This window comes from Ailuropoda melanoleuca, chromosome 4 (genome assembly GCF_002007445.2).
Source record: "Ailuropoda melanoleuca isolate Jingjing chromosome 4, ASM200744v2, whole genome shotgun sequence".
NCBI classification, from domain to species: Eukaryota; Metazoa; Chordata; class Mammalia; order Carnivora; family Ursidae; genus Ailuropoda; species Ailuropoda melanoleuca.
The window spans coordinates 136906480-136934025 of record NC_048221.1 but is presented as its reverse complement, the minus strand read 5'-3'; the positions used below and the strand labels follow the sequence as shown (position 1 = coordinate 136934025).

The 27546-nt window shown below is 41.0% G+C and overlaps 1 protein-coding gene across 1 annotated transcript in view; it reads right to left on the bottom strand.

The window, feature by feature from the left end:
• NOL10 (nucleolar protein 10) overlaps positions 1-27546 on the bottom strand; it is an 85390-nt gene that overhangs the window by 23587 nt on the left and 34257 nt on the right. Inside the window, exons 14-17 of the mRNA XM_002921514.4 lie at positions 4393-4519; positions 2089-2168; positions 1804-1902; positions 59-148 (exon numbers count right to left, since the gene is read on the bottom strand). Of these exons, the coding sequence (XP_002921560.1) occupies positions 59-148; positions 1804-1902; positions 2089-2168; positions 4393-4519 (396 nt within the window). The remainder of the gene's footprint in view (positions 1-58; positions 149-1803; positions 1903-2088; positions 2169-4392; positions 4520-27546) is intronic.

Below are 27546 nucleotides of genomic sequence, written 5' to 3'. Positions count from 1 at the left end.
CTACTAAGAAAATATAGAAACAATTTATCAATGTCTTCACTGCCTTATAAAATCTTACCTTAACTTTCTTTTTCCAGGTAGATTTTTGCTTCTCCTCCTCTTCCTCAATTAATTTAAGTGCCAGTTCTTTGTTAACTTTTGGCAATTTCTAGCAGAAGGAAAAAAAAGGTGTATTAAATACCTACACTTTAGCTTTAAAAGTTAATAGTTCTGTAAGGGGTATAATTTCATGAACAGGAAATTTCTTATTTATTTATTTTTTAAATAGGCTCCATGCCCAGCATGAAGCCCAATGCAGGGCCAGATATCACGACCCTGATATCAAGACCCAAGCTGAGATCAAGAGTCAGACGCTTCAGTAACTGAGCTACCCAGGCGCCCCTCCAATTCTTATTTTGGAAATTTCATTATCGCCAGAGGAGGAAAGAATGTGGACACACGTGATGTTATCAGGTGGGCGCGATGGGACGAAAACCTCAGCTGGGAGTACCTGCCCTCATCCAGCCTCTTTCCTGGCGTACTGACAAGCGAGCTGGGAGAAGCTGTGTTCAACTGCTTTTGTAGCCACTGGCTGGGGTTCAGGGAACCCCTGAAATGCTTCTAATAACGGCAAATGCACTATTCGCTGCTCCTGAAGCAGCACATTTCTACGGGGAATTCTAGATGTGAGTCTGACAACTCTCAGGAAAAAGTTGTGAACTCTTTATTGTCCTTTTCCACTTAGTGCTTTATGCTCCACTGTGAAATACAACTTCGACAAGTAATGCAAAGAGTGGGACAAAAGTACTCCACGTTCTAGTCTCCCCCTTGCCAACACACACACATTCAACACTCCTCGAAAACTTCACAAATAATCTGCCAAAAGGGAAAAACAGTCACTAGTCTTTGGTACTGTGTGTGCACAGATGTATATTTACGGGTATATATATATATATGTATATGTACGTATTTATGTATGTGTGTATCTATTTATTGCCAATGTCCAGTTAGAAATGAGTGTGTCACCTGGTAGTGAGGCATAACCCAGTGGGGCTGCCAGGGAGACCGGGAGGCAGAGGGGACTTGGCTTCCCTGTCTGCCTGTCATTGGGCCGGCAGTACAAGTCAACAGTTCTTCACCCTGGTGGCAAACTGTGGTTCCAGCAGAGAGTGGGATTCCAGAGAGCTGTTTTTTGACACTTCCAGGAGCAGACTCACTCTAACTCCAGGATACCAGCACCAGCTGCAGCCTCCCCAGAGGCCCAGATCCTCAGGGCCACCTCCTCCGTGCTGCCCAGCCCTGAGGTGCCCCCTGCTTCCTGCAGCTACGCCTCTCCATCGCTGTCCTTATGGTTTTTGCCTCAGTTCTCTAACACCTGGCTAACAATTCTTTACATTAAATTCTATTAACAGAATTAGGTGATCTGATTCCTGGCTGGACCCTGACCTAGTCTAATGACCATGACCCAAGCACACAGCCTCAGATACTGCCAAATGTCCGAAAGAAATGGGGATTATCAAGGTCTCAACACTTCAAACATTGAAAACCCATCCGAAAATTCCATCACATTTTCTTAGAAGAGCCGGACGATCAGTCCCTCTGGCATTATTTCCCACAAAATCATTGCCATAGAATCCATCACGTTCGAACTGTAAAGAGTATCCTCCCTCATGACCAATAAAATAGATCAAAACTATTAGTAAAAGATGTAAATGAAAAATGGGAAAACAAAGAAATAGATGGCAGATTTCTTAGGAATAACACAAAAAATGAAAATGTAGTATTTTCTGGTAAACTCAATAGTGAGTAGAGCACAATATCTACCTTTAACTGGACTCTCTGTGCACGGGTTTCTTCTATTTTCTGTCGGATCTTATCTTTCCTGTATTCTTCATAAGCAAATGGATTTACCATCAATTTCACCTTTTCAAAGTGGAAAAAAAAGTTCAAAAATAAAAGTCATATTTAATAACATGTTTCATCGATACCATGACTATTCTGCCAAACAGGCAGATCTCTTATAAATCATAAAAATGTTCTGCAAAATGCAAGTAAATAGAGAAGAAATGGCTCATTAATCACCTAAAATAAGTGTACTCTTCTATTTACCTTGTGATAGAGTCTTATATCCATGAAAAATCCATGCATATATGCCCGGAGGAAAGGTGACCCGATGAGATGTGTGAGCCCTGGAGGGAATCAATCAGGAGAGAGCAGATCCTTAAGAAATCTTGATTAAAATTAAACCATTTTTTTTTTTGATTATAGTAAAATTTCACTTCTGATTTGTATTTGGTTATAAGATTTCACTTTGGAGTGAAACTATAAGGACTAGAACCACTAATATTCACAAAGTACGGAGAAAATTTAATCCACTTTCAGCAGCATCACCCTCTTATATGTCATGTTAAGCATGAAAATGATGAAAAAGTCCTTATGAACTATGAAAGATTGGCAAAGAAGGATTCTTTATACTAGTTGTTTTCAGATTTTTGGATTTTATGAACCAGTTCAATTTAAAAAATAATTCTGGCGTCAAACAGTGACTTGCCAACTTTATACCGCCAAGTAGGAACAGTGGTGGTGGTGGGGGGCGGCATTATGTCCCATAATTTCCAAACACAAAGCATGCTATCACAATAATGTAGGAAGGGCATATTCCTTCCCATTATTAGTCTCATTTTATAGATGAGACAACCAAGGCTTAATGAGGTTCAGTAAACTGGCCAAGTCATGCAGATACAAAGCAGCAGATGTGGGACGCGCACCTGTCAGTCTCCCCCTGACGCCCATGGTGTTAGCCATGGTGCGCTCTGTCCAGCCTTCTAGCACAAGTAATATTCCATGAAACATGTTTTGGGAAATACCATGCTTTATAACTGCCTTTCTCACCCAAACTAAACACAGTAAAAGAGACTAAACGAGCACCCAAAATGAACTAAACACAGTATTTTTAAAAACCCTGCAAAAGGGGCACCTGGGTGGCACAGCGGTTAAGCGTCTGCCTTCGGCTCAGGGCGTGATCCCGGAGTTATAGGATCGAGCCCCACATCAGGCTCCTCCGCTACGAGCCTGCTTCTTCCTCTCCCACTCCCCCTGCTTGTGTTCCCTCTCTCGCTGGCTGTCTCTATCTCTGTCGAATAAATAAATAAAATCTTTAAAAAGAAAAAAAAAAAGTTTAAAAAAAAAAAACAAAAAAACAAAAAAAACCCTGCAAAAGAGCAATGACTTTCGCCCTCTGATTTAAGAATGGAGTGAGTGTGACACAGCATACTGTAAAAGTTACACCGGAGACATTCAGGAAGGCGCATCAGTAGGAAAATCCCACTTCACTGTATTTCATCCTGGCATCATTTTTAAAAGGCCGACGGCAAGTCTTTTCTCTTTAAACTTTAAAATGTAAAGCGCTATTCTGGTGTAAGTGGTAGAAAATGCATTCTGCCTGGATTACCTGCTATGAAATAACGTTCAAGAACCTCTCCGTTTATTTACGACATGATTCTATTTTCTTTTAACATTCAGCTGCTGCCGTACATCTGTCTGTCCCACAGACAACTAGGTTGCCTGGATTCCTGGAGAAGGGTCCTCAGGGTTTGCCCACTCTCCACCATTTCCTGCGCAGCCTTTCTCCAATGACAGAACTAGATCGGCAAAAATCTCCCCTCCTTACCCTACGGAGTAGCACCCGTCACCTGAGACACTTGCACTCTTCCCCTGGGGCGGGGCGGCCGAGGTGAAGCGCATGCGCGCTGGGCGTAAACCCCAACCCTCGGGTTCATGACTCAAGTGTTTGGCAAGTTAGTGTCACCTTTTAGTGCCTCAGTTTCCTTATCTATAAAATGGCATCATAACCACATCCACTACACCGAGTGGGGAGAATTAAGAGTGGTGTGTAAACATTCAGAATATTACCTGGCACGTGATAAGCCCCACAAGTGTTGGCTGCTGGTAAAAGGCATTTCTTGGTCTGTGACCTTTAAGCCTAAAGTAACTATAAGGTTCTACATATCTGAGGATTCAGTTGGGTTCCTAAGTTTTGGATGGGGTCTTCTATAAGCAAACTAAAAAAGGGAGCCAGAAATCATTTATGTGCAGTCTCTAGGATATTTCCAAAACTTTATACTCAAACAGTACTTGAAAAAAATCACCGCTTTCTTGACATTTTTTCTATACATAGCTAGTATGCTAAAGAAAATTATTCCTCATTTAAGATACAAAAAAGCTTCAGTAGGTTGAATTTATCAACCTTTTCTCTAAGCAGAGATTACAAACTTGACAATATGCATACCAAGTTTAATATCGGAGTTGGCAGAAAGAAAAGATTTGGAAAATCAGATAAATGTGACTCGACTACCTCTAACGTTCAACACTCAACCCCCAAATAACTTTTTAAAATTTTGCAATTTTTTTTACCTAAATTTTCAAGGTCTTTCTTGGTGACAAATTTGTAATCATCGTAAACCGTGCTTTCAGGATTCTCTTCTAATTCTTCTGTCAAGTTGTCCAGGAACGAACACCACCTGGGAGCAGGACCCAAAACCTACCGGCGTTGATCAAAAGGTTAGCACACACGAAAGGTCAGTACATCCTCACTACATCAACTAAGAGTTAGTTATTTTACACCAGATTTTCTTACTTCCTATCAGAAGTATCAAAAAATAACTGCAATATGCATGATCAACAAGTATATAATGGAAGAAAATAAAGTAGGAAAAATTTAGGCCTGCAAAGGAAAAATCTGTCTGGGATGCAAAGATATTAATGAATATTCTTACATTAGCATTATCAAAATACAAATAAATAATTCAGGTACTTAAAACAACATCCATTTATCACCTCTTTTCTTCAAAAGATTACTAAGCACATTTGGTATAAAAGATTTTTTTTTAAATTTGCTATTCGTGACAAACGGAAGTCTAAAATGAGAATCACCTTCTTTTTAGGGGTTTTCAACTAATTACTTGATAATTATATTTGCTTACGTGGTCCAGTTCATTTAATTCATTAAAAATTAAAATTCTGTATATATAATCCTTCAGACTTGAACTAAAAGGTCGCCAGGACCCCCAAGTTAGTGAGAAATAAAAGCTGAACAGAATTTATGACTAATAAAATAGGAAGAGTTCAGTCTGTAATCCAACTACTTCCATAAAACACCGTGACTGCTTTTTACTTTTTTGCTGTTGATACACATCTCTTCGAGGTCTCACCCACCGAGGTCAAAGTTTATCCCAGAGGAAGCAATGCTGCTCAGCAGGAGGGCCATGTGGCCGAAAGCCTCCCTGAACTGCAGGCTTTCACAAGGAACAGCCCGGGCTCTGCCAAAATGGAACTTCCCATGACTACTTCCCTGTCTATTGTGATAGTAATCAAACAGGAGAAAAACAAAAATCATAATGGAAATTAATAAATCTAGCTTAAACCTTTTGGGGAAGGGGAGGTGGGAGGAAGAGAGTTGTAACAAAGAAAAAAGGTGCCCAATACCATCTCCCATCAAAAACAGGTAAATGTCAGACATGGCCATATTAATGCAATATTATTGTGCCTAATTAGAAGGGGTGATCCCCCCGCCCCCTGACCCCAAAGCCTATGGCACTCATGAACATGAAAAACCATGCTTAGGGGCACCTGGGTGGCTCAGTCGGTTAAGCGTCTGCCTTCGGCTCAGGTCACAATCCCAGGGTCCCCGGATCGAGACCCATGTCCGGCTCCCTGCTCAACAGGAGCCGGCTTTTTTCTCCCTCTCCTCCCTGCTTGCGCTCACTCTTGCTATCTCCGTCACTATCTGTCTCTCTCTCAAATAAAAAATAAAAAATTAAAAAATTAAAAAATTAAAAAAACAAACCATGCTTAATGAGCATAAAAGGAGTCCTAGCAAGAAGTTTCATATAAGCATCATCTATGCAATTATTTTGAAGTAAAGGTTCTGGTGCACCAAATACCTCACCATAAAACTACTGGATATGGGAACACTTTCGAGTGAAAGTCAGACCATTCTGCCTCCTGGGCGAGGGGGACAGGCGAGGGGGTGATGGGGACCAAAAGACCTAGTAATGAGGCAGTTTCACTTTAAAAAACCTTCAATCAGCGATAAACCACTAGCCTCAAAGACAAGAAGATTATACTATGTTTACTGACTTTTCTTGGGGGTGAAGAGCAGGAATGTCAAAATATCAGGCCGGATCTGAACGGACTTTTCCAGAAGTCCTTTTTTATAATGTTCCACAACATTCGTCTTGATTAGTTAACTGGATTCTAATGGAATTGTTTTAAACTGCCTCTCAGGGGGCAGGTCTGGTTACGGTAAATAAACTCCGCAATCAAATTCATGGCCATTAAATTTTACAGGAGGAAATATTTCCATCAAAAACAAAATGAAATCTAGTGGGTTGATTTTATTAATCACATTTCCCTAGTTCCTCTTCAGGAAAAAAAAAGAAACAACAGAACAACCATAACAAAGTTGAAATTACTGATTGAACTGGCATTAAACTGCAGGTTTTATCTACATTCCAGCTTTCCTCCGAGGTTGCAAAAGCAGTGGTCGGCTTAACCAATGAGGAGGGTGTAACCCCATGCACAGCTCTCTGAGGTACCTATAATGACCACAACATTAATTAATGGGTAAAAAGTCCTTGTTGTTCTCACTCATAAAATATGTTAAACCTTCAATTAGTCTTAAAAATATGTTAACTTACTTCCTAAATTTCAGGCTTTACAACTTGAAGAAAGCATCCTTTCTAACCACTGGAATACGATTACTACTCTATCGAAAACTCCTAGGTTTCCTGTATCGTCATTATATTGCTATATTCTGTACTTCAGCCACAACTGAGTATTATTCCTTTATCTACATTTTTATGTACCTTAGGAGTTTTGTTTCGGAAAATTAGTGGAGACTGTTCTAATTTAAACTTCTATTATCTATTAATGAACTTCTACTTTTAATTTATAAGAATTTCCTAAAGTCACAGGTCAGCACAGTAGTGAACTGGAAAACTGATTCAACCACCTGCTATGAAGGGATCCTGTGGGCCCTTCGGCAACTTTAATGACCATCATACCAACCAATCTAGATGGAAACAGGTGGTCCTCCAAAATGGGAAAGAAGCTTTATCACATTGCCCAGGGAAGGCCTCAACTCCAAGGCAGCCAAGTACCTGCTTGCTCTCATCCACTTGAACAGAAGAACCAATTTTAAAATACATGAAAACACATGCTATGTGCCCGAGATCATCTGCCTCTATGGCTACAAACTACCTTTAAGACATTACTTATATGGGCTTAATTTTAAGACCCAAAGTTCTCGTATATTCCAGTAGTGGACAGAAATGACAGAATGGGGAGAAAAGAGCATGAATATTAAAATTCTCCCGGAGTCCACAGAAGAGGGTGGCCCTCCCGCCACTCTACTTTTGAAACCACTGTGCCACAGCCAGAGCTGGGCTGGGGCAGAGATAAAGACTGAAGATTTACTAAAGGGATGGTTTTTAACAGATCACGGACAGTTAAAATAGCAATAGTGAGGTATTACTTGTATTATTAGAGACAAAGAACCAAACCACTAAGTCAGTATAAATCTCATCATTTCTTCTATTTACTTATAATGCTACTGAACACAACCAAATAATCTCATTATCTTCCTACCATTAATATATGAAAATAACCGATAACATAAAACACCAGTTAAATTTGAAATTATTATTATTATTTTTTAAAAATTTTATTTATTTATTTGACAGAGAGAGAGAGAGACAGCCAGCGAGAAAGGGAACAAAAGCAGGGGGAGTGGGAGAGGAAGAAGCAGGCTCATAGCGGAGGAGCCTGATGTGGGGCTCGATCCCATAACGCCGGGATCACGCCCTGAGCGGAAGGGAGACGCTTAACCGCTGTGCCACCCAGGCACCCCTGAAATTATTTTTTATTTCAAGTTTTTATTTAAATTCCAGTTAGTTAACATACAGCGTAATGTTAGTTTCAGGTGTATGATACAGTAATTCAACACTTCATACATCACCCAGTGCTCATCACGACAAGGGCACTCACTCCTCAATCCATCGCACATCTGGCCCATCTCCCCTGCTCCACCACCCTCCTCTCTGGTAACCATCAGTTTGTTTGCTGTAGTTAAGTGTCTGTTTCTTGGTTTGCCTCTCTCTTTCCCCCGCCCCATGTTCACCTGTTTTGTTTCTTATATTCCACATATGAGTGAAATCCTATGGTATTTGTCTTTTTCTGACATTTTGCTTCCCATAATACACTCTAGCTCATCCGCATTGCTGCAAATGGCAAGATTTCATTCTTTTTGATGGCTAAGTAATAATATTCCATTGTGAATATACATGCACCACACCTCTTTATCCATTCATCAGTTGATGGACATATGAGCTCTTTCCATAACTGGCTATTGTCGATAATGCTGCTTTTAACATCGGGGTGCATGTGTCCCTTCAAATCAGTACTTTCATATCCTCTGGGTAAATAACTAGTAGTGCAATTGCTGGATCCCAGGGTGGTTCTATTTTTAACTTTTTTGAGGCAATTCCATACTGTTTTCCAGAGTGGCTGCACCAGTTTGCATTCCCACCAACGCGTAAGAGGGTTCCCCTTTCTTCACATCCTTGCCAACACCTGTTGTTTCCTCTGTTGTTAATTTTAGCCACTCTGACAGGTGTGAGGTACTATCTCATTGTGGTTATGATTTGTATTTCCCTGAAATTATTATCTTGAATTTTTAATGACTTAAAAAAAACTTTAGCAACTAAGAAAATTCTTAATTACTCCATTTGGTAGAACTCTATCAACAGACAATAAATAACTTTGAATGAAAATGGGTTTATAAGCTGGGAAACTTCAACTGATACTAGCACACACAGAAGTACATAATGTATTCAAGTACAAACAGTTCACTTTTAAAAATACTCTTTTACAAAATTTTCAGAATGCATTGTGGCATAGTGTGAAGTAGGATATCTTTTTAATGATAACTGGAGAAAGAACCATGACAATATAAGAGAGCATAACATCACATGGAGAAATGACCTGAGTATATTCCCTTAAGTTTGGGGAATAAAACTAGCTCCATTAAATATCAGGAAGTAGATTTTAATTCAATTTTTATTAATCACGTATTTACTGAGTTCCAGGCTTATTAAGTTCCACTTTATAAAAACAGGTAACAAAACGAAACCCAACAGGAAAGGAGATTCACATATAATGATACTTCTGTGGTATCTATCTGATTCCTAATTTCCTCAGCTTCATTTATTCATTCAAAAGGTTCACTAAGCATTTATCAAAAGCTAAGTGCCAAATGTCAAATATATGTAAAAAGAGTTTGGAAAACAACGAAGTACGCTATAAATGTGACTAGCGCCATAGCAGACAGATTTTAAAATGGTGCCGGGCAGCCACAACAGCTTTTACGGAGACATCTGCACTAGGCCTTAAAAAATTCGAAACTTAATTGCCACACTAAATATTTAGAATTTAATGCTAGCAAAATTAATGTATATTTTACTCACTATTAATTGTTCAGAAGATGCTTGGCTAGAAGAATTACCGATTTACGCTTGAGTGATCTTCTACTCCTCGAAACTCAACTTAAACTTGACGTTAGTACAATGACACCGCTGGATAAGAACTACACTTACAAGCAACAATGGACAGCGAGAATATAAAATTATTTTACTATCTAGCAACCAAGTAAATTGTCTACTATTCTGTTACAGAACTGTTTTCAGGACATTCTAAAGCAGATATAAATATCGACTTCTGGAACTAGAGCAATAACAGAAACGGTATCAAGAGCAGCAAAAGTAATCATCACAGTAGTAAACCGACTCTAAGAGGGGGGCGGGGAGTTTCATCCCCCTGAAGAATTAAGTCACATCCAGCCAGAAATCTGTTATTCTTACCATGAGGCCATAACTCTTTACCAGAAACTACTGGGCCCAGAAAGAACTTGAAATTCAGATTTTTTGTGCACTTTATGAAGGCAACATATTATATAAAATCTTTGGTGAGGTCTGGTCAGTGGTCCATGCTCAAACATGTTACTATCTCCGCAGCACAAGCCTACACACATTCACAGCAGTGACTTGGGATAAATAAAGACTGAAAAGAGCTTCATCACTACATGGCAGGTCTGAGTCTCAATGAAGCAAGTCAAGTCAGGTTTTCCCACCAATGAATTATTAAAACAATTTCAGGGCTTCCTGGATTTCAGAACTGCAGACTGGAGATAATGGAGGTATATTATACTGTAAACATCACTGACCACTATGACGATGATTAATTTTTCTCACTGCATATAGCCTGTATCTCTAGCGGCAGAATGGGATTTTGCCAACTAAGACCAACTGTTCAATACATACACCCAAAGGAAAATTTCCTTTCGAACTTCTCCTCCCTTATTGGTTGAAAAGCACCACCAGCACCAGCATGTACTTTCAAATTCTGACAGCTGGGGCTTAATAATAACCGATCACAAGCCTGAAACAAGAGATGCAGCTGGGTGAGCCGAGGGAGTGGCCATGCACTTAGGCGTGTAATTGCATCTGCAACGTGATGAGCTGCCTAACTGCACACCCAAGTTCACATGCATTTGCGTAATTGTGAGTCATTTAAAGGTACTCCTAGCACTTTGTTCTCTCATTCCTAAAAATCAGATTAGCAAAGGCGCAATTTAATTTCAACATTTTAAAAGGTTTATTTCAAAAAGGAGTAATTACTATCGACCATGATTTCAATTTTGATTTGGTTTTTGAAAAAGCAGTTTTAGACACTGAAATGAAATGATAAGAAAATAAGACCAAGCGGAAAAAATGCTCATGCCAGTGTCTCACGATGATCCAATCAAACCAATAGTTAATCTATGCAAGGCTCTGTGAGCGCAAATAAGCACAAGATGGAATGCCTATACTCCGGGTTCTGGGGGAGACAGGACGCCTCAAGCAAACATCTAAATACAAAATTAAAACAACAATAACAACCTTTGAGATTTCAGTTAATAAAGGCACACTAACTGTATGTTTTTATCTCTTCTCCCTCCCAAGCCTGCTCGAAATTCATAGTCCATCAATATAAAAAGGTATTAACCTCCAAAGACGAAAAGAACAAAAGAAGAAAATGCAGCAGTTGAGAGATTTAACATGGTGAAAGGCAGGAGTCTGCAGAAAAAGGAGAGAAGATTCTTCCCTGGAGCCCTCGAGACCCAGGACTTCCGGGCTCCATTCATCTGGGAAACCGGGCCTGAATGGAGGGGAGGTGATAGAGACGATGAACACCTAAGTTCCCACCACCCTTTAGGAGACCAGAGGATAATTCTCCGGAGAAAGTGAACAGGGCAAGAGACAGGATACCTATCACAGGTGACTTGCACCGTGCGGCTGAAATTAGCACAGGGAATGGAGGTCTGCCTGTCCAGAAGCGGGACCTCCCCCACCCCCTTCCTTTTCTCATCTTCCAGAATACCGAAAGCCACGGATGTGTTGCTGTGCTTCCACTCCTGCCAGCCTAAAACCCCAGTGTTCCCATAAGGAAGTGGGGGGGTTCTTCTCTGCAGGAAATGAAAGATCCCCCGAAGGCAGATGCTGATCTCTGAGAATCCCCCAACAGTCATTAGCTGAACAGTCAGCACAAAAACTGCCGTGGACAAGACTACTGCATACAAAGAGCTTCCAGCTGGCATCTTAGTGCCTCATTCTGAAATAAGAACACCATTCATTTATTCAACAAACAGTTACTGTCAGACACGGATGCAGCAGTGAAAAAAACAAACGAGAATCTCTACCTTTAAAAAACTTACACTCCAGAAAGGAAAACAATAAAGGAAAGACAGAATTCATAAAGAAGTCTTAACAACTCAACAGTAAAAAGGTAAAAATTTAAAACTTGGCAAAGGATTTGAATGATTTCTCCAAAGATATAAAAATGGCCAACAAGCATATGAAAAGATGTTCCACATCATCAGTCACTAGGAAATGCTAATCTAAACCAAAATAAGGTATCACTTCACACTCACTCAAATGGCTATACTCAGAAAAACGGAAAGTAACAAGTCATGCCGAGAATGTGGAGAAATTGGAACCCTCATCAATTGCTGGTGGGAATGAAAAATGGCGAAGCCACTGTGGAAAGCAGCTTGGCACTTCTTCAAAGAGTTAAGCATAGAGTTGTCATACGATCCAGCAATTCTAAGTATATATATACCCAGGAGAACTGAAAACACATATCCACACAAAATGTTTATAGCAGCATTATTTATAATAGCGGCAATATTTATTTCAAAGTGAAAGCAACCCCAACATACATCAACTGATGAAAGAATTAACAAGATGTGGTCCACCCATAGAAGGGAATGTCGGTCAGCAACAGAAATGAATGAAGTACCAATTCATAACACGACAGGGATGAACCTTGAAAAGTAAAAAAGCCAAACACAAAAGGCCACATAGTGTACAACTCCATTTTTGTGAAATGTCCAGAACAAGCAAATCCAGAGAAGCAAGAAGTGGCTTAGTGGCTGCCCGGGGGTGGGGAGGGGGGAATGAGAGGTTCGGGAGTGACTGCTATGGGGCTTCCTTTTGGTGTGATAAAACGTGGAATTAGATAGTGGTGTTTACTACATAAAACTCTGACGACACTAAAAACTACTGAACCGTATACTTTAAAAGGGTTATAACTTTATGGCTTGTGGATTATACCTTGAAAAAGCTGTTATTTTAGAAAATCTAATGAAGGATCACACACTGCATTAGGTTACTATGCCTCTTTAGTTTCCTTTAATCCAGAAGAGCTCCCTGCCTTTCAGGATGTTTGTGCTTTCCGAGTTCAGGCCAGCTGATCTGCAGAGGTCTCAACACCTTACAGGCTGTTTCTCAGAATTAGATGCAGTTAAACATTTCTAACAAGAATGCACAGGTGATGTATGCCAAAACAACTTTTTTTTTCTTTTTTGAAGAGACGGAGAGAGGAGGGGGTGGAGAGGGGCAGAGGGAGAGAGAGAATGTCAAGCAGGCTCCACCCCCACAGCATGGAGCCCCACACAGGGCTGGATCCCACAACTCTGAGATCAGGACCTGAGCAGAAACCAAGAGCCAGACGCTTTAACCTACTGAGGTACCCAGGCACTCCCAAAACAACTCTTAATGCTGTTTCTACATCAAGCATTTGGCTTTGTATGATTAATATTTGTAATGTCACATGCTTACGGTATTTATTTTCATGTATTTTTATACTTCTTTTTTGTTTTTTTGATTTGGCGTATAAAATGAGTTTCTAGGAAAGAGGGCCCAATAAGGGTTGTCTGGGGACCATATTCCAGGAGCCAATGAAGCTACATTAGGCTACAGAAGGAGAGATCAGAAAGATGCAAGAACACTTATCACACTCTCTCGCCCTCTTCCACCACCACACATACAGAAATAAATTGGAGAGATGAGTAAAACTGAAGACAGGGACACGCGCTTCAGTTCTTTTCACAAGGAGCTGATATCATGAAATTACCCTTTGGCAAACTTAGGCAAAAAGACTGAGCCTACAGACAGACTATCCTGTCTCCTGATTTTACCAAATGAAAAGACTTACAAAAGCATTCCACTCCTTTTCTTTTTGAAACGATTAGTATTTATTTGAGGTGCTAGAATGTCAAGAAAGCTTCTGGGACACCAATGTGATTCGTTTTTAAAAACCAGACATATATCCCCTGGAGGTGTACTGACTTTGAGCTTGGTGGCATTCAGAACATGTAAGCTTAGTGAAAACCAAATATTTTTGCTAAATTTAAGAACAGGATTACACTCAAATGAACCACTGTAACTGAAGACAGCAAAAATTTTATTCAAAACCGTGAAATTCCTTCATAAAGCAAATCTCTTAAATTTCTCTCTTAAGCATTCAAAACTGTATTAGGGTTAATCTAAGCAATTCTAATTTAAGGTAGGATGAAAAGCTTTACATTTCTTTCTGCTTTTCATCAAATGATAAACGATGCTCTAAATTCTCAAGAGAAAGGAAAGACTATCCTAATATGGTCCCTGATTTCTTCAAAGTCCACTGCGAGTTAAACAGAAGCACCTGCTTCTTTTAGGCCCCCCCCTGCCCCCGCTGCTTCTCTCCCGGACAGCCTGGCCTTGCACCCAGATCACCATTTTATATTTACGGTCATGCTACCCTTCCAATCCCAGGTCGGCTTCCTAGAACTCACGTCCAGAGTCAGTGTCGATGTCCTGCACTTCCCACTTCTTCCTGTCCCAATTTCCTCACCATGCTAAAAATGCTCAACCTTGACGGCTCTGTCTGCGCGCACATGCGCACACACATGCCCCACGGGGTGCTGAAGGCACGAGGCCAATTTTACCATATGAAAATGTATTTATCTTTCGGGTCCCACACCTGGTAATGAGCACTCTCCCAGACCTTGTTTTGTCGCTTGAGTCCTGCCAAGGGTCGCATACACGGCTGTCGTGTGTTATCCTGGTTACCACATCAGAAGTTTCCTGGTTCCATCCCACTTCCTTGCAGGCAAGAGGATTTATTTTTAATTTTTCAGCACATTCTTATACTTTCCAATTCTTTATTCTGAAGTCTGTGTAAAAACTAACAGCGTGTTAATATTTAAAAATAGCCAGGGATGGAAACTTGGCAGAAACAAAGGAAGAGTAAATGTTTTAAAATCCTATGTGCACTTTTTCTCAAGGTTATACACTCCAACAGTGCCATGCCAAGAGGATCAAAAAGTATTTTGCCACCATTTAGCAGTTACTGTTTATCTACACGGTGCCACATGTGGAACTAGGAAATCCTGAAAAAGACATTTCCAATTCAACCAAAATTAAGATTTCCCATATATCCCTCAAAAAAAGTCGGACAACATTATGCTGGCAGAGCAAAGGAGAGTAAAGAACCCAATATGGACTCATAATTGAATAACATGTGACCAACAATGAAGTGCTTCAGTAACTTTCTACAACCCTATGTAGCAGGCTTATTTTAGAGTTTAAGTACGTATATTTCCCACCCAGGTGATAGACAGGAGTCCCATACACATGACAATACTAAAGGTCTTATCAAGATCTACGCTATGGTGGGAGGGAAGCAGTTGTGTATACAGCATTGATCCTTTTTAGTGAAGTCAGGAGAGATTCTAAAAACTTCACGTAAAACCTGTCTGCAAAAAGAAAAGAGCTTTATAAGAAAAACCCTATCCATAATGAAATCTTTACACTCAGAATGAAAGGAAAGCTATGTAGTTTGGTAGGGGGGTGAGGAGAGGTAAAATAGCACCTTATGTTTTTTGTTTTTATGGGCTTGACTACATAGTCTGTGTTGGCTAGTTTTTAGTTTGAGTATTTTGGGGGGACTGGGTCATTAAACAAATACTCAGTAGGCATCTTTCATGTGCCTGCCTTAAAGCCTGAGGTATCAAAGACATTTTCAGATCTGGGCATTGCCGCTTCTCAGCTTACTGTTATGGAAAGGAACAGACAGTCCACGTGCTAAGGGACTTGTACACAGGATCTTAAAAGAGCACAGAGAGAAGTCACTTCCGTAGGTGGGAGGCTCAGAGTCAGTACTGATGTCTGAGTTGAAATTTGAAGGACTTGTAGGATTTAGCCAGTGAAGAGGTAGATGGAAGAAGTGATGGAATCAGGGAGCTCTTTCTACATGCAGTGAATTGAGAAGAGCTTAGGTTTTCCAGGGGCAAGAGATAAACAAAACCAGGGAGGTACTGGGGCTCAAATCTAAACCTTGTATATCATGTTAAAGTCTTTGTTTTTTATTTTAAGTAGAGTGGCATGCCTTTAAAGGGTTTTATTCAAGGGAATGGGATCAGTCGTTTGTGTATCTGGTTATTCAGCTTTAAAAGGGGAGTGGCTTTGGAAACAGGCTAGGACAGCTTACGATTAATTAGGAAAAGTCAGGAGGGCTCCATTTAAACCAGCAGCAGTGGGTGCTGAAGGAGGAGACAGATATAAGAAATATTAAGGAGGTACGTCCTTGAGCCTGGTGATCCTTGGCAGCAGAGACTAAGGGAGATAGGGGAACCGAAGGAACAGTGGTACCATTCACAAAGGTAAGAGTTATGGAACGTGGGGTGGATGCTAACTTCAGTTTCAGAAAGCTCACACTGTCTCGTCACCTGCGTGTATGAGTTAAAACTCTGAAGCATCAGGCTGGAGGACAAGATGACTTTTGGGGCAGTGAAACTATTCTCTATGATACGTAACCGTGGATACACGTCATACATTTGTCAAAACCCACAGAATGTACAACACCAAGAGTGAACCCAAACAACTTCAGATAATAATGGTGTGTCAGTGTAGGCTTATCCATTGTAACAAACGTACCAGTCTGGTACAGGGTGTTGACAGTGGAGGAGAGTGCATTGTGCGTGAATGTGTGTATGGAGTATGTGGGAACTCTCTGTACTTTCCACTCAATTTGGCTGTGAATTTAAAACTGCTCTAAAAAGTAAAGTCAATTGTGAATCAATGATACAACCATGTGCAGACATACAAGAAACAGGCAGCTCTAATCTTTCTTTCAATATGCCTCACCATTGTTTACACATGATTTGTTTCCACCCAAGAATAATGTTCTGTTCTTCACGCAGGTCAATACACAGCCTGATGATATGAGCCAGTGTGAAGATCAAATATTCATTTCCATTTAACAATTTTTAACCACCACCTTCTGGAGCAATTTCAAGTGCTAGTAATGTAAACCAATCCTACCTCCCCTTCCCCCCACAACGGAAAATAATGAAGCAAGGAGATAAGTAGATGGTGGTATACTCTCTTTCTCTCCTCTTTTATGAATATTTGAAATTTTTCCAAAATAAAATTTTCAGAATGAAGTGTCAATACTATCTATTCCTTCATGTCAGCATGTATTCTGTGAGAGCCTATTAGCCAGCAGACGCCACAACATAAAACACACAAAGTCTTGCCCTTGCAGGGCTCACTCCCGAGAACACAGCACCAGGAGACAAACTTTCTTGGGATTTGAGAACACTGAGCCAAAGTAAGGACTGTGCGAGTCTCAGAACTTTCTATTTTCTGTATACGTGGAGCCTTTTGAATGAATGAGGCCCCAAATTCTTGCCTATTTGTATAACTTGCCTTCTATTTTTAAGGAGAAAACACGCCAAAAAAACAGAGTACATAACATGCACATTAACCAAAGAAACTGCCACACGATTTGAGCCGTCAGGCATACTCAGAAGCTAAAACCAATCCCTGGTTGTGGCTGCTTTATTCTGTCACCACCGCCTACGTAACCACACCAACAGGACAAGGGAATACTCGATTTACTTCCAACTCCATCTTGTCTGGAAGAAGTATGATGTCCAGAAGACAGCAAGCTGCTCAACACCAGGGTGACCTAACAGCCAGAGAGTTGGGAGACAAGTCTTTTGGTCAAGATCTGATTCAAACTAACTAGCACCTGAATAGGAAGTTGTCATTTATTTTCAAGAAAATGTGCATGCCAGACAGGTAACCATTTAAGCAAAACCAAATACCATCTGACTTATTAATGTAATAAAGCATATGTCACATGGGCATCAAACATTTCCATACAAAAATGACAGGCCTCTCACCTAGACAGAACGGAAATTAACTTTCGAGAATGTGACGGGATGCTCAGAAAGTTGCTTCCTGAGTGTCGCACATGAATGCTATCTGTCGGTCTGCCATTCTTATGACCTAATAAGCTGTCATCAGAAATGGAAATGGAGAGGATTTCCATTGTTGGGAAAAATGCCTCACATACTATGTTGCTGCCTCAAAGTGTTTAGATTAAAATAGGAAGCACACATTTCCCCCTGGTAAAGATGTAAACAACTTGTTTGTATTAGGACAGAACACTTTAGTAATCACCTGACTTCTGCCTACACTTCCCATTTCATAGTGATGAATATATGACTGACAAATTATGAACAGCACACCATGCCTTATAAAACAATTTCATGCATAAAATAAAATTCAATCACAACAGGTTTGCTGTGAGCTTGGGTTGGAAAGGAAACTCACAAAAAAAAAGGGGGGGTGGGGAGCATCTGCTCCGCATCCCTCTCCTTCTGTTCATCAGGAAAAGGTGAGGAAAATACACAGGCTTTGGATCTAACTCTTCCACTGACCTGTAAGTGCCTCACACTTTTGTTCTCCATAAAATTAAGCCTTCTACTTTTTATAAGATCACCTTCAAGATCTTAAAGGCTTATTAGCTTTATCTTTGAAATGCTTTTCTTGGAAAACAAAATTAAGCATATGTCCCATTTGCATTATTATGAATCAAGCCATCTGTAAAATACGCATCTTTGGTCTGAAAACCGAACTCAGTTTACAATGAACTGTGTTTTTTCTTCAAATTTGTCTTTTGCTTCCTCACAGAAGCTCTGAAAGTCCGTCCTCCCCGCTCATTCCAACAGCTTTTCCCGTACTCTCAACCCCAGACATCTGCCCCTGCAGTCCGACACCCCACCACTCCCTCTTCCTCACGCAGGTACCTTTCTTCCGTGATCTTACTCTACCCCTACACCCTAAAAACATGCCTTCTCTAGATGTGCCTGACGACGCAACCCCTGAACTCTCTCCCGAGCTTGCTCTGACCCTCAGCCTGTAAAAGGTTTCTCATTGAACATTCCCATGTTAAGAGCCCCCAGATCACCCCTTCACTGGACCACATTGTCCTCCACCCCATTTACAGGTGGCGTCATGCCAACATTCTGCTGGACATTCACCCCTCGGATTTACAGCTGGAGAGAACTCCCACGTCTCTCTCTCACAGACGCTGCCGTTCAGCCCTCTTGCCCCTTCTGAACTTGCTGACTGTATTTTTAAAATCTTATCCCTTCTCCTACTCCACCCATTACACGTAATATTTCTGAAGTTCAGTTTCATTGGTTTACTCTCTCTTATAGAGATCAGGCTCTGAAGTTAAGCAGGTAAGACTAAATGGAGTATAACCAAAATTAATTGAAAATCCCTTCGGGATATCCTTCAGAAAGTGAAAGAGCACATTTTCCTCAGTGTTGGAACACGGCAGATACGTTGGGGGACTCGCATCTAGTGGCCTTGGCATGCAAAAAAAAAAACCCATCTCTTAAATAATCAGGATCACACTCAGTGTGGCAACACTAAGAGAGATACGAGGGGGAAACAGCTTTGGAAGAAAACAACAGATCCAAGCAGTCTTTTTCTAGTGGCATTCCTCATCTCATCCATGTAACACAAAAACTAATGGACTACTGTCTCTATTCTCCCAGGAATGACACATATCTAGCACCTTCCTCCATGCACAGGAGAAAAGGTAACCAACTGATCACATACAGTGGGCCCTTCAGGGTTTAGGACTGAATTCTCCTAGTTGAGAAAGGCTCTTCCCCCAACAGTTCAGTCCAGGACATGTGCCTGCCATGTGGAAGGGCCACCACATAACTGCCACTTTGTGCTCCACCACCCTAGCACCCAGCACCCTGAAGGACTTCTATTTATATTTATGTAAGTTAAGTGAACTTAATTATGGGATTGTGCTACAAATTTAGTCAATGGCCACTCTAAGAAATTCCCAAATGCAAAGAAAATATAACAAAATATTAGCAAGAATGTCTCTGACTAGTGAGACTATGACTGGTTTTTTCCATCTTTTTTCTGATATTTAAACATTTTTTAAAATAGCTATATATTACTTTTTTAAAGAAAATTTTATTTATTTACTTATTTATTTGAGAGAGAGAGCACGCACGCGGGCAGAGGAAGAGGGACAAGCAGACTCCCTGCTGAGCACGGAGACCAACACGGGGCTTGAGATCAGAACTGAACCAAAATCAAGGGTCGGACGCTCAACCAATTGAGCCATCCAGGTGCCCCAGCTATATAATACTTTTATGTTCACACACGAAACCCACTTTTTAACTAATCTCCAAGAGTCTATAATGACACCGGGAAATATTAATTAACTGGGGAAAAAGGAAGATATGAAACCACATAAAAAATGTTTCAGATTAAAACAATGGAAAAAATACAGCAGAATGTTAATGCGTTTGTCTTTGGGCGGTGGAGAGATGCTGGAGTTTTCTCCTACTTCTCTCTATGTGCCATTTTCTATAAAGGGCATGCTCTGATGATATAATGGAGGGAAATGGACTTCAGTTTTAAAAATCAGACTTCTTAAGATTTCATCACTGCTTCTGTTTCAATAATTAACAGCAAAACTAATGGCATTCAACTGCTCTTTCTCAACCTGTGTTTTATATGATCTGTTAAGAGACTGGACAATACCAAGTCCTATTTCCAAAATCATTTTCCTAGTTCACACTTACGATTTTACCACAAACTTTTCAGTATCTCTGTTTTGCTCAAAGCACATTCCTTCCAAAGGCTACATAAAGGCCCATGTCCACATAATGCCAAGTATTCTCTGGCCCTGGCCTCCCTGCGTTTTGCTACTGTGAGAAAGGCTAGGAGTCTTCACCAGCTGAACGTCCACATGCACCTGGCACCATGGGACGTGATGGAATAAATACATCCACCCCACACAACTGCCTCCCAACAGCAGTCCTCTCCCGTAGTTCAAGAAACTAAGGCTCAGGCAGGGTAAGTAACCCACTCAAGGTCTCAAAATGCCTAAGTGACAAAGCTGGTATTCGGACCCAGGGTAGACTCCTTCCCAAATCTCGCTGTTTCCGCTGTGCAACGCGGACTGAAGAAATGCCTCTCAAACCAGCTCTGCCACCAACTTGTCATCTGACCTTGAACAAATCACTTGAGTCCTCAGCTATAAATGAAGGAGTTGGACGAGATGACCGTAAAGCTCCCTTCTTTCTCTCCTGTTCTGTGCTTCAAAAGCTTCCCCCATTCCCTTACGGCACACTGAAAATTCCTCTAGTGAGACACCAATTCAGCAACTACTTGTCCAGTTTATGTTCTGTCTTGCATATCCTTTGTATGCTAGCAAACTCCCCAGGGGGATAGTTTTCTTTGCACCTGGCACTACCTCCCTCAACCAAGAGAATATGTTGCTACTGGCATTATGAAACAGGAATTTCTAACAAAATTACTTCTGTCACTGTGTCTAACAGCACTCTGCCTAAATGGGGCATTCTAGCTGAAAATGTGTCTTGCCACTTTTAGGATTGAACGTGGACACTGGTGTATTCAGGGCCATTTCACCACACACCAGTTGGCCAGGGAGATCTCACTTCTGGGAATCTCCAAATATCAAATGAGTGGACACAAAAGGGATTTCTTTCTTTTTTTTTTTTTTTTAAATTTTATTATTTATTAGAGATAGAGACAGCCAGCGAGAGAGGGAACACAAGCAGGGGGAGTGGGAGAGGAAGAAGCAGGCTCAGAGCAGAGGAGCCTGACGTGGGGCTCGATCCCATAACACCGGGATCACGCCCTGAGCTGAAGGCAGACGCTTAACCGCTGTGCCACCCAGGCGCCCCGACACAAAAGGGATTTCAGTACCGGCTTTGAATTGAAATGGGTCAACTGGACCAGTCACGGTCTAGATTCAAACCCACATCTTAGGAACACGCACGGCACTTCCAGCAACACCTGCTTAAAAGCACAGGGACGCACAGGGAGAAAAACAAGGGCATTATTTCCAATCTTTAAAACGGGTAAGTCTGCGTTACCCGGATGAAAAGCCGACTTTTGCAAAATTTCAAAAAGGGTCCAACAGAAGCTAAATGCCTGTACTTTCATATTTTCCTTTTGTATTCTTCTAGGAAAGAGTTTATCCTCTTAACAGCATCACTATTAAATCTTCTGGACAAGGCATTACTTTTATAAATCTGTCAGCACTCCCAAACACAAAGATTGCATCACTCCAAGATGTTCTGATCTGGCTGATTAGAGCGTACTGTCAGAGCAAAGGAAATGATCCTTATCGTGCCGTATAAAAAATTACGAGCCAAGTTCTCCACTTTTGTGATTCAGTAGTTGTTAGCAGAAAAAGGCAAATGCAAAATTCTAATTTGGTATCATAGCTAAAAGTTAACACTGCCAACCACCCATCATGAAAGCTGACAATCACTATCTAAGATTCTCCAAATCGCAGAGTACTCTCACACATATTTGTTTTATTAATTTTTCCACACACATTAATTAAATGTCTACAGTGTAACAGGCACTGCTTTAGGCGCTAGAAGTGTAACAGCGAAAAAGCCAAAACATGATCCCGAAACCATGTTTTATATTTATAAATTTTATTTTTATATTATTATGATGAGGAAATACATAAATTTTTAAGTAGATAAATAAGTGTAGGGAAAATACTGTGCTTTCATGGAAAACTATGCATGGTCTAGGGCAGGGGTTGGCAAACTTTTTCTTAAAGGGCCAGTACATATTATAGGGTCTGTGGGCCATCGGGTCTCTGTGACAACTATTCAGCTCTGCCATTTTAATCAGAAAGCTGCCAAGAACAATACAGACATGAAAAGGGGATGCTGTGTTCTAATGAAACTATAAAAACAGGTGCTGGTGTTTAGTTTGCCAAATCCCTGATCTAGAGCACACCCTTTGAGATGATCGGATTCTGATTTTACGAATTTATTTTACAACTCTGTAAATATAGGTAACCGGTAGCAATGCAAAATACTGTCTACAGACATGCACATGAATTCTGTTCTGCACAAATAACCCTCCACACCTTTGAAAAAGCTGATTTGTGTCCATTTGCACACGCCCAATTCAACATAACTTTATTGCATGTAAATGTGTGCTTTTTTAGACTTCTCCTTTGATCTGGTATAGCTGTGTCTGGTTCCCTCATTTAATTAACAGGCTAAATAAAAACTTTAACACGTTCCGGGCGCCTGGGTGGCTCAGTTGGTTAAGCGCCCAACTCTTGATTTCGGCTAAGGTTATGATTTCAGGGTCGTGAGATCCAGCCCCATGTCAGGCTCCATGCTGCACACGGAGCCTGCTTGAGATTCTCTCTCTCCCTCTGCACCCCACCCTCACCGCCCCCCACTCGCACTCTCAATCTAAGATAAGTAATTTCAGCACATTTATTTGATATATCTATGTGAGAGTCACGATTTAACTGTTTCTGAAATTATCTTTTAAGTTTTGGAGGTCTCACCAAGATGCACGAGGGATTCACCCGACAAAGCCCGGTAAGCTCCACCACCTGAGAAGTACACCTCACACAAGCTACTTAGGCCCCAGCCCAGCTTTGCCCTTGGCTCCCAGAGGTGGCGGTGGGGAAGGGGGAAGAGTAGAACTCTGCTAACTGATTTTCTAATTTTACTTTTAATTTTCCTGTCTACTAATTTCATGTGCTGCATTTGGTTCATTTATGTTATTCTCCCTTGGTGGCAGCAATGGCTGGGGATTTGGTTTCATGCTGTATTTGGTGATCCCTGTAAATGGGTTAATGGGTTATAGAGACCTATTCTCTGATAGGTAAGAGCAAATGGAGACTCTGGATTCTTGGCCTTTTTCTGCTTATAGGGCATTTTAAATTATGAAAAGAGTGATACTAAGCAAACTGATAAGCTTCTGATAGGTTTTAAGCAGTAGAGTGATATAATCTTGGTTTTTATTTTTATATTTTAGATCATTCTGGATGTTATATGGAAAATAGACTGCAAGAGAGCTAACAGAAAAAGAAGAAAGAGCAGTTAAGAGGCCATTCTGGCAATCCAGATGTGGGGCGGGAGCCGCAGCACCGGAACACAGCAGGATTTGAATCATGGAAGGGGGAGGGGAATGAGGCTGGCTTCTGTGCTCTGGGCCCAGGTAACTGGGTGGATGGTGAGTCCTCTGCTGAAACGGGAACACATGGTAGGTGTGGGGTAAGGGTGGGGAGCTGGGATCAAGAATTCCACTGTGGACCAATCCAATACAATGTGTCTATTAGATCTCCAAGTGGAGAACTCAAGTAGATTATGTAGACCAGAGAAGCAAAGACCAGAGATGGAAATGTGGGAGTTATCAGCATTCAGGTGTCATAGAAAGCCTCGGGGCAGAGATCCTGAGGGAAAGAATATAAACAGAGGCGACAAGGACTAACATTTGAAGGTCAAGAGGAGAGAGCTGAGGCCCAAGCCTTGCACCACATACAGAAGGAGCAACCGAAGAAGACAGAAGGACCAACTGGACGACAGGAGGAAGAACAAGAGAATATGGCGTTCTAGAAGCCAAGGCAGTGTTTCAAAAGGTCTGGTTGGCTGTGTCATGTGATCTGTATGTGAGACCCACGTTAAGGAAGCAAGGGCACTTGATTATTTGTACAACTGACTCTCCAGGAAAAGCAGCACTTTCTTGGTTGGCCAAAATTCTCTCTGCTCTTTGCTCTGTTTCTAGAGATTATAAATCATGGAATAAATCCATCATTCACCATTTTGCCCCCAGGTATACAATGCAATTGTAAAGACAGAAAGAAGACCAAGTCTTTAACCCTGAACTTTAAGAATAAAACAGGGAAGATAACCTCTATATAGAAAGGAGACCTGCGATATCTATATAAAATGCTGAGTGATAACTGGGGCCCCAATGATATCCCTCTAACACTGCACCCGGTCCTTTCCTCCACAGCACTTAGCTACGCACTTGTTTACCATCACCCTCCCCTAAATTGTGAACTCACAAAGGCAGGGTAGGAAGACGGTTGCATTCAGGGACACATTCCAGCGTCCAAGCACCTGCTCAGTATATTTTTGCTGAATAAACAGAAGCACCGGTCAATCTCCTCCATTTACCTTTATAATACAGGAAAAGACAAAAAGGCCAACAGACAAAAGACCAAAAGAGTCACCCACCTAAGAATTTTAAGCATTTACTTTGCAGATACTGTCAAGTGTAATGTAAAATGACTATTTACAATTTGGATGGCTGATAAAATATGCTGTCTTCTTAAGAGGTGAAGGTTAAAAGTAATTGTTAGAAAGCACTCTACGGCTATGCTCCTAAGTCTTCTGGAAAATTATGCCAAAGCACCCCAGAGCAGTAATATTTGAAATCCTGGACATAAAAGTAAGTAAATAAGTAAATAAATAAGTAAATAAATAAATAAATTAATTAATTAATTTAAAAAAAGATGCCCTGAGAGTGGCCACATAGCAATGAACAACAAATTCCTGGAAATACCTCTGTGCCGAACTGACAGAGTGGTTGAGCTCAGAATTAGGCTTACAAATTCAATCTGCCACAGGCTGAGGCGGCAAAAACAGATACCGAAACTTCTTTGTTTTGGTCACAAAAGCCTATCAAACAGAAAATACGGAGGAGAAAATTCCAGTACCCATTTTTAATCCTTTGCAGGAGGAACCACCCAAGGCGCCCAAACACAAGCATCCATATAGTGACTACGACATGTTCACGCCACCTCCTGAAAGTGACTTCCAAATGCTACAACTGAGTGATTTCAAAAGCACGGACTCTCCCCCAGCCCCCCCCCCAAACCAGGCAATACTTACTGACAGTGTGTCTCCCTGAGGACCACCGCACAGACTTTGACCCAAACCAGTGACTAAGCCCCTATGAAGACAGGAGCACAAGCACCCAGGGACGGTATCAGAAGCCCTTGGCTCTACCACAGGCCTTTCCAGATTTGTGGTAACTCACTGAAGTGCAGAGACTTACACTCATTCTTTAGTCTGAGCCTTTTACTACATTTCACAACTAAAAAATGTTTGCATTTCCTTTGGCTTTACATGCCTTTGTGAGGATGTGTGTGTGTGTTTTATAATTAATGAAGCAAGTATTCTTGAGCGGTTAGGCTTCTTAACACCTAGTTATCTCTGTTTGCAAAGACAGAGTTTTGTGCGTTTTATGCATTATGCTGGCTGAGTTCCAGTGCTATTTCCCAACAGAAACAGAAGTGCTAGTACAGGTTAAATATAATCCTTTATGTTTTTATTTGAATATCGTTTTTATTTGTAATATTTGAAATCGTGGACTCATAATCCTTGCAATCTGGCCCCATTTTTCAGGTACTTTGGCTCCAAAATACTTTCCAAATTTAAAATGTACTTTTATTTATTTATTTTTTTAAAAAGATTTTATTTATTTATTTGACAGAGATAGAGACAGCCAGCGAGAGAGGGAACACAAGCAGGGGGAGTGGGAGAGGAAGAAGCAGGCTCACAGCGGAGGAGCCTGATGTGGGGCTCAATCCCACAACGCCGGAATCACGCCCTGAGCCGAAGGCAGACGCTTAACCGCTGTGCCACCCAGGCGCCCCTAAAATGTACTTTTAAATAGTGAATGTTAAAATGTTTAATGCTTGGCTGATTTTTGTTACAAATAATAAAAACATTTTAATAAAAACAATATAGTTACCTTTTTCCCTAAAAAAATGTTTTAAAATAAAATACTTAACTACCAATATTGACTACTGGGTTCAGTGACACTGCATATAATCTTTATAACAGCTTATTTTTTGCTTTTTTTCTTTGTTTGTTTGTTTTGAGGGGGTCCGGTGGGGAGAGGGAGAGAGAGAGAATCTCAAGCAGGCTCCAAGCCTAGAGTGGAGCCTGACGTGGGGCCCAGATCTCATTACCTTGATATCATGACCTGAGCCAAAATCAAGATTAGGACGCTTAACTCAGGGAGTCACCCAGGCACCCATATGTGTTTTAAAAGTAGATCTTTGACTCTTATTCTTCTAAATCAAATAACTTTCTAAACAAATAATGACTGCATTTTCCTTTTTTATTTTTCCTCAAGGTCATACAGTCATACATATTATCAAGCGTGCAGGCCGTCAACTCTCCAGTCGTGAGGGGTTTTGGGAGCTCCTGACACACTGGGGGCTTGGAACTCAGGGTCATCTCCAACAGAAACAATACTGGCCACACTGGCTAGGTTCCAAGTTGGGTGCCACAGGACACTTGGACTCCCTCTAGAATCCACACAGTTGCCAAAGGTTTAATTATAAAAGAATTACCCTAAGATTAAATTACATTGCAGAGGAAAACCAAACCTAAAAAACTATTTCTGGCATTGGTCTCAGGAGCTGCAGCTGAATTAGACCCTGGAATTGAAAATGCAAGCAAACAGGAAAAATCACACTTCCTGGTCTCCGAGAGGGGAAAAATCAGAGAAGGGGCTGGAGAAAACCCACGTGGCCACGAAAGACTAGTCAGTTCTGGGGCTCTGTACACGGCAGAGTGCACATGCACATCAGGAACTGCATGTAATCTGTGAATACTTCAAGGATTCAAGAAAGACGGGATCAGACAGAGAAGCAAAACTGAAACTAGAAGAACATTAAGCGGTCTTCCTTTTTCGTACAGGCCCAAAGTGTGGGGGAAAAGAGTTTTCATACCTGATTTATAAGATGTTAAAACATCACAATGTAAACCTCCTAAATTTGGCATGAATCGTGTGTTAAAAACACACTTCCCCGGTTTTATAGGCCTCAAACAAGCCATTGTGCCAAATATCAGCTTGGTAGTTTTGATAAAATCTTACAAAAATGGCAGGCTTTCACACCCCTGGGCTCTCTCCTTGCTCTGAAGGAGTCTTACAAAGAACAGATTCCAAGGAAAGGCAAGGGCACTATAAAACCTCATGGGGCGCAGGGTAAAAAGGCAGGTCA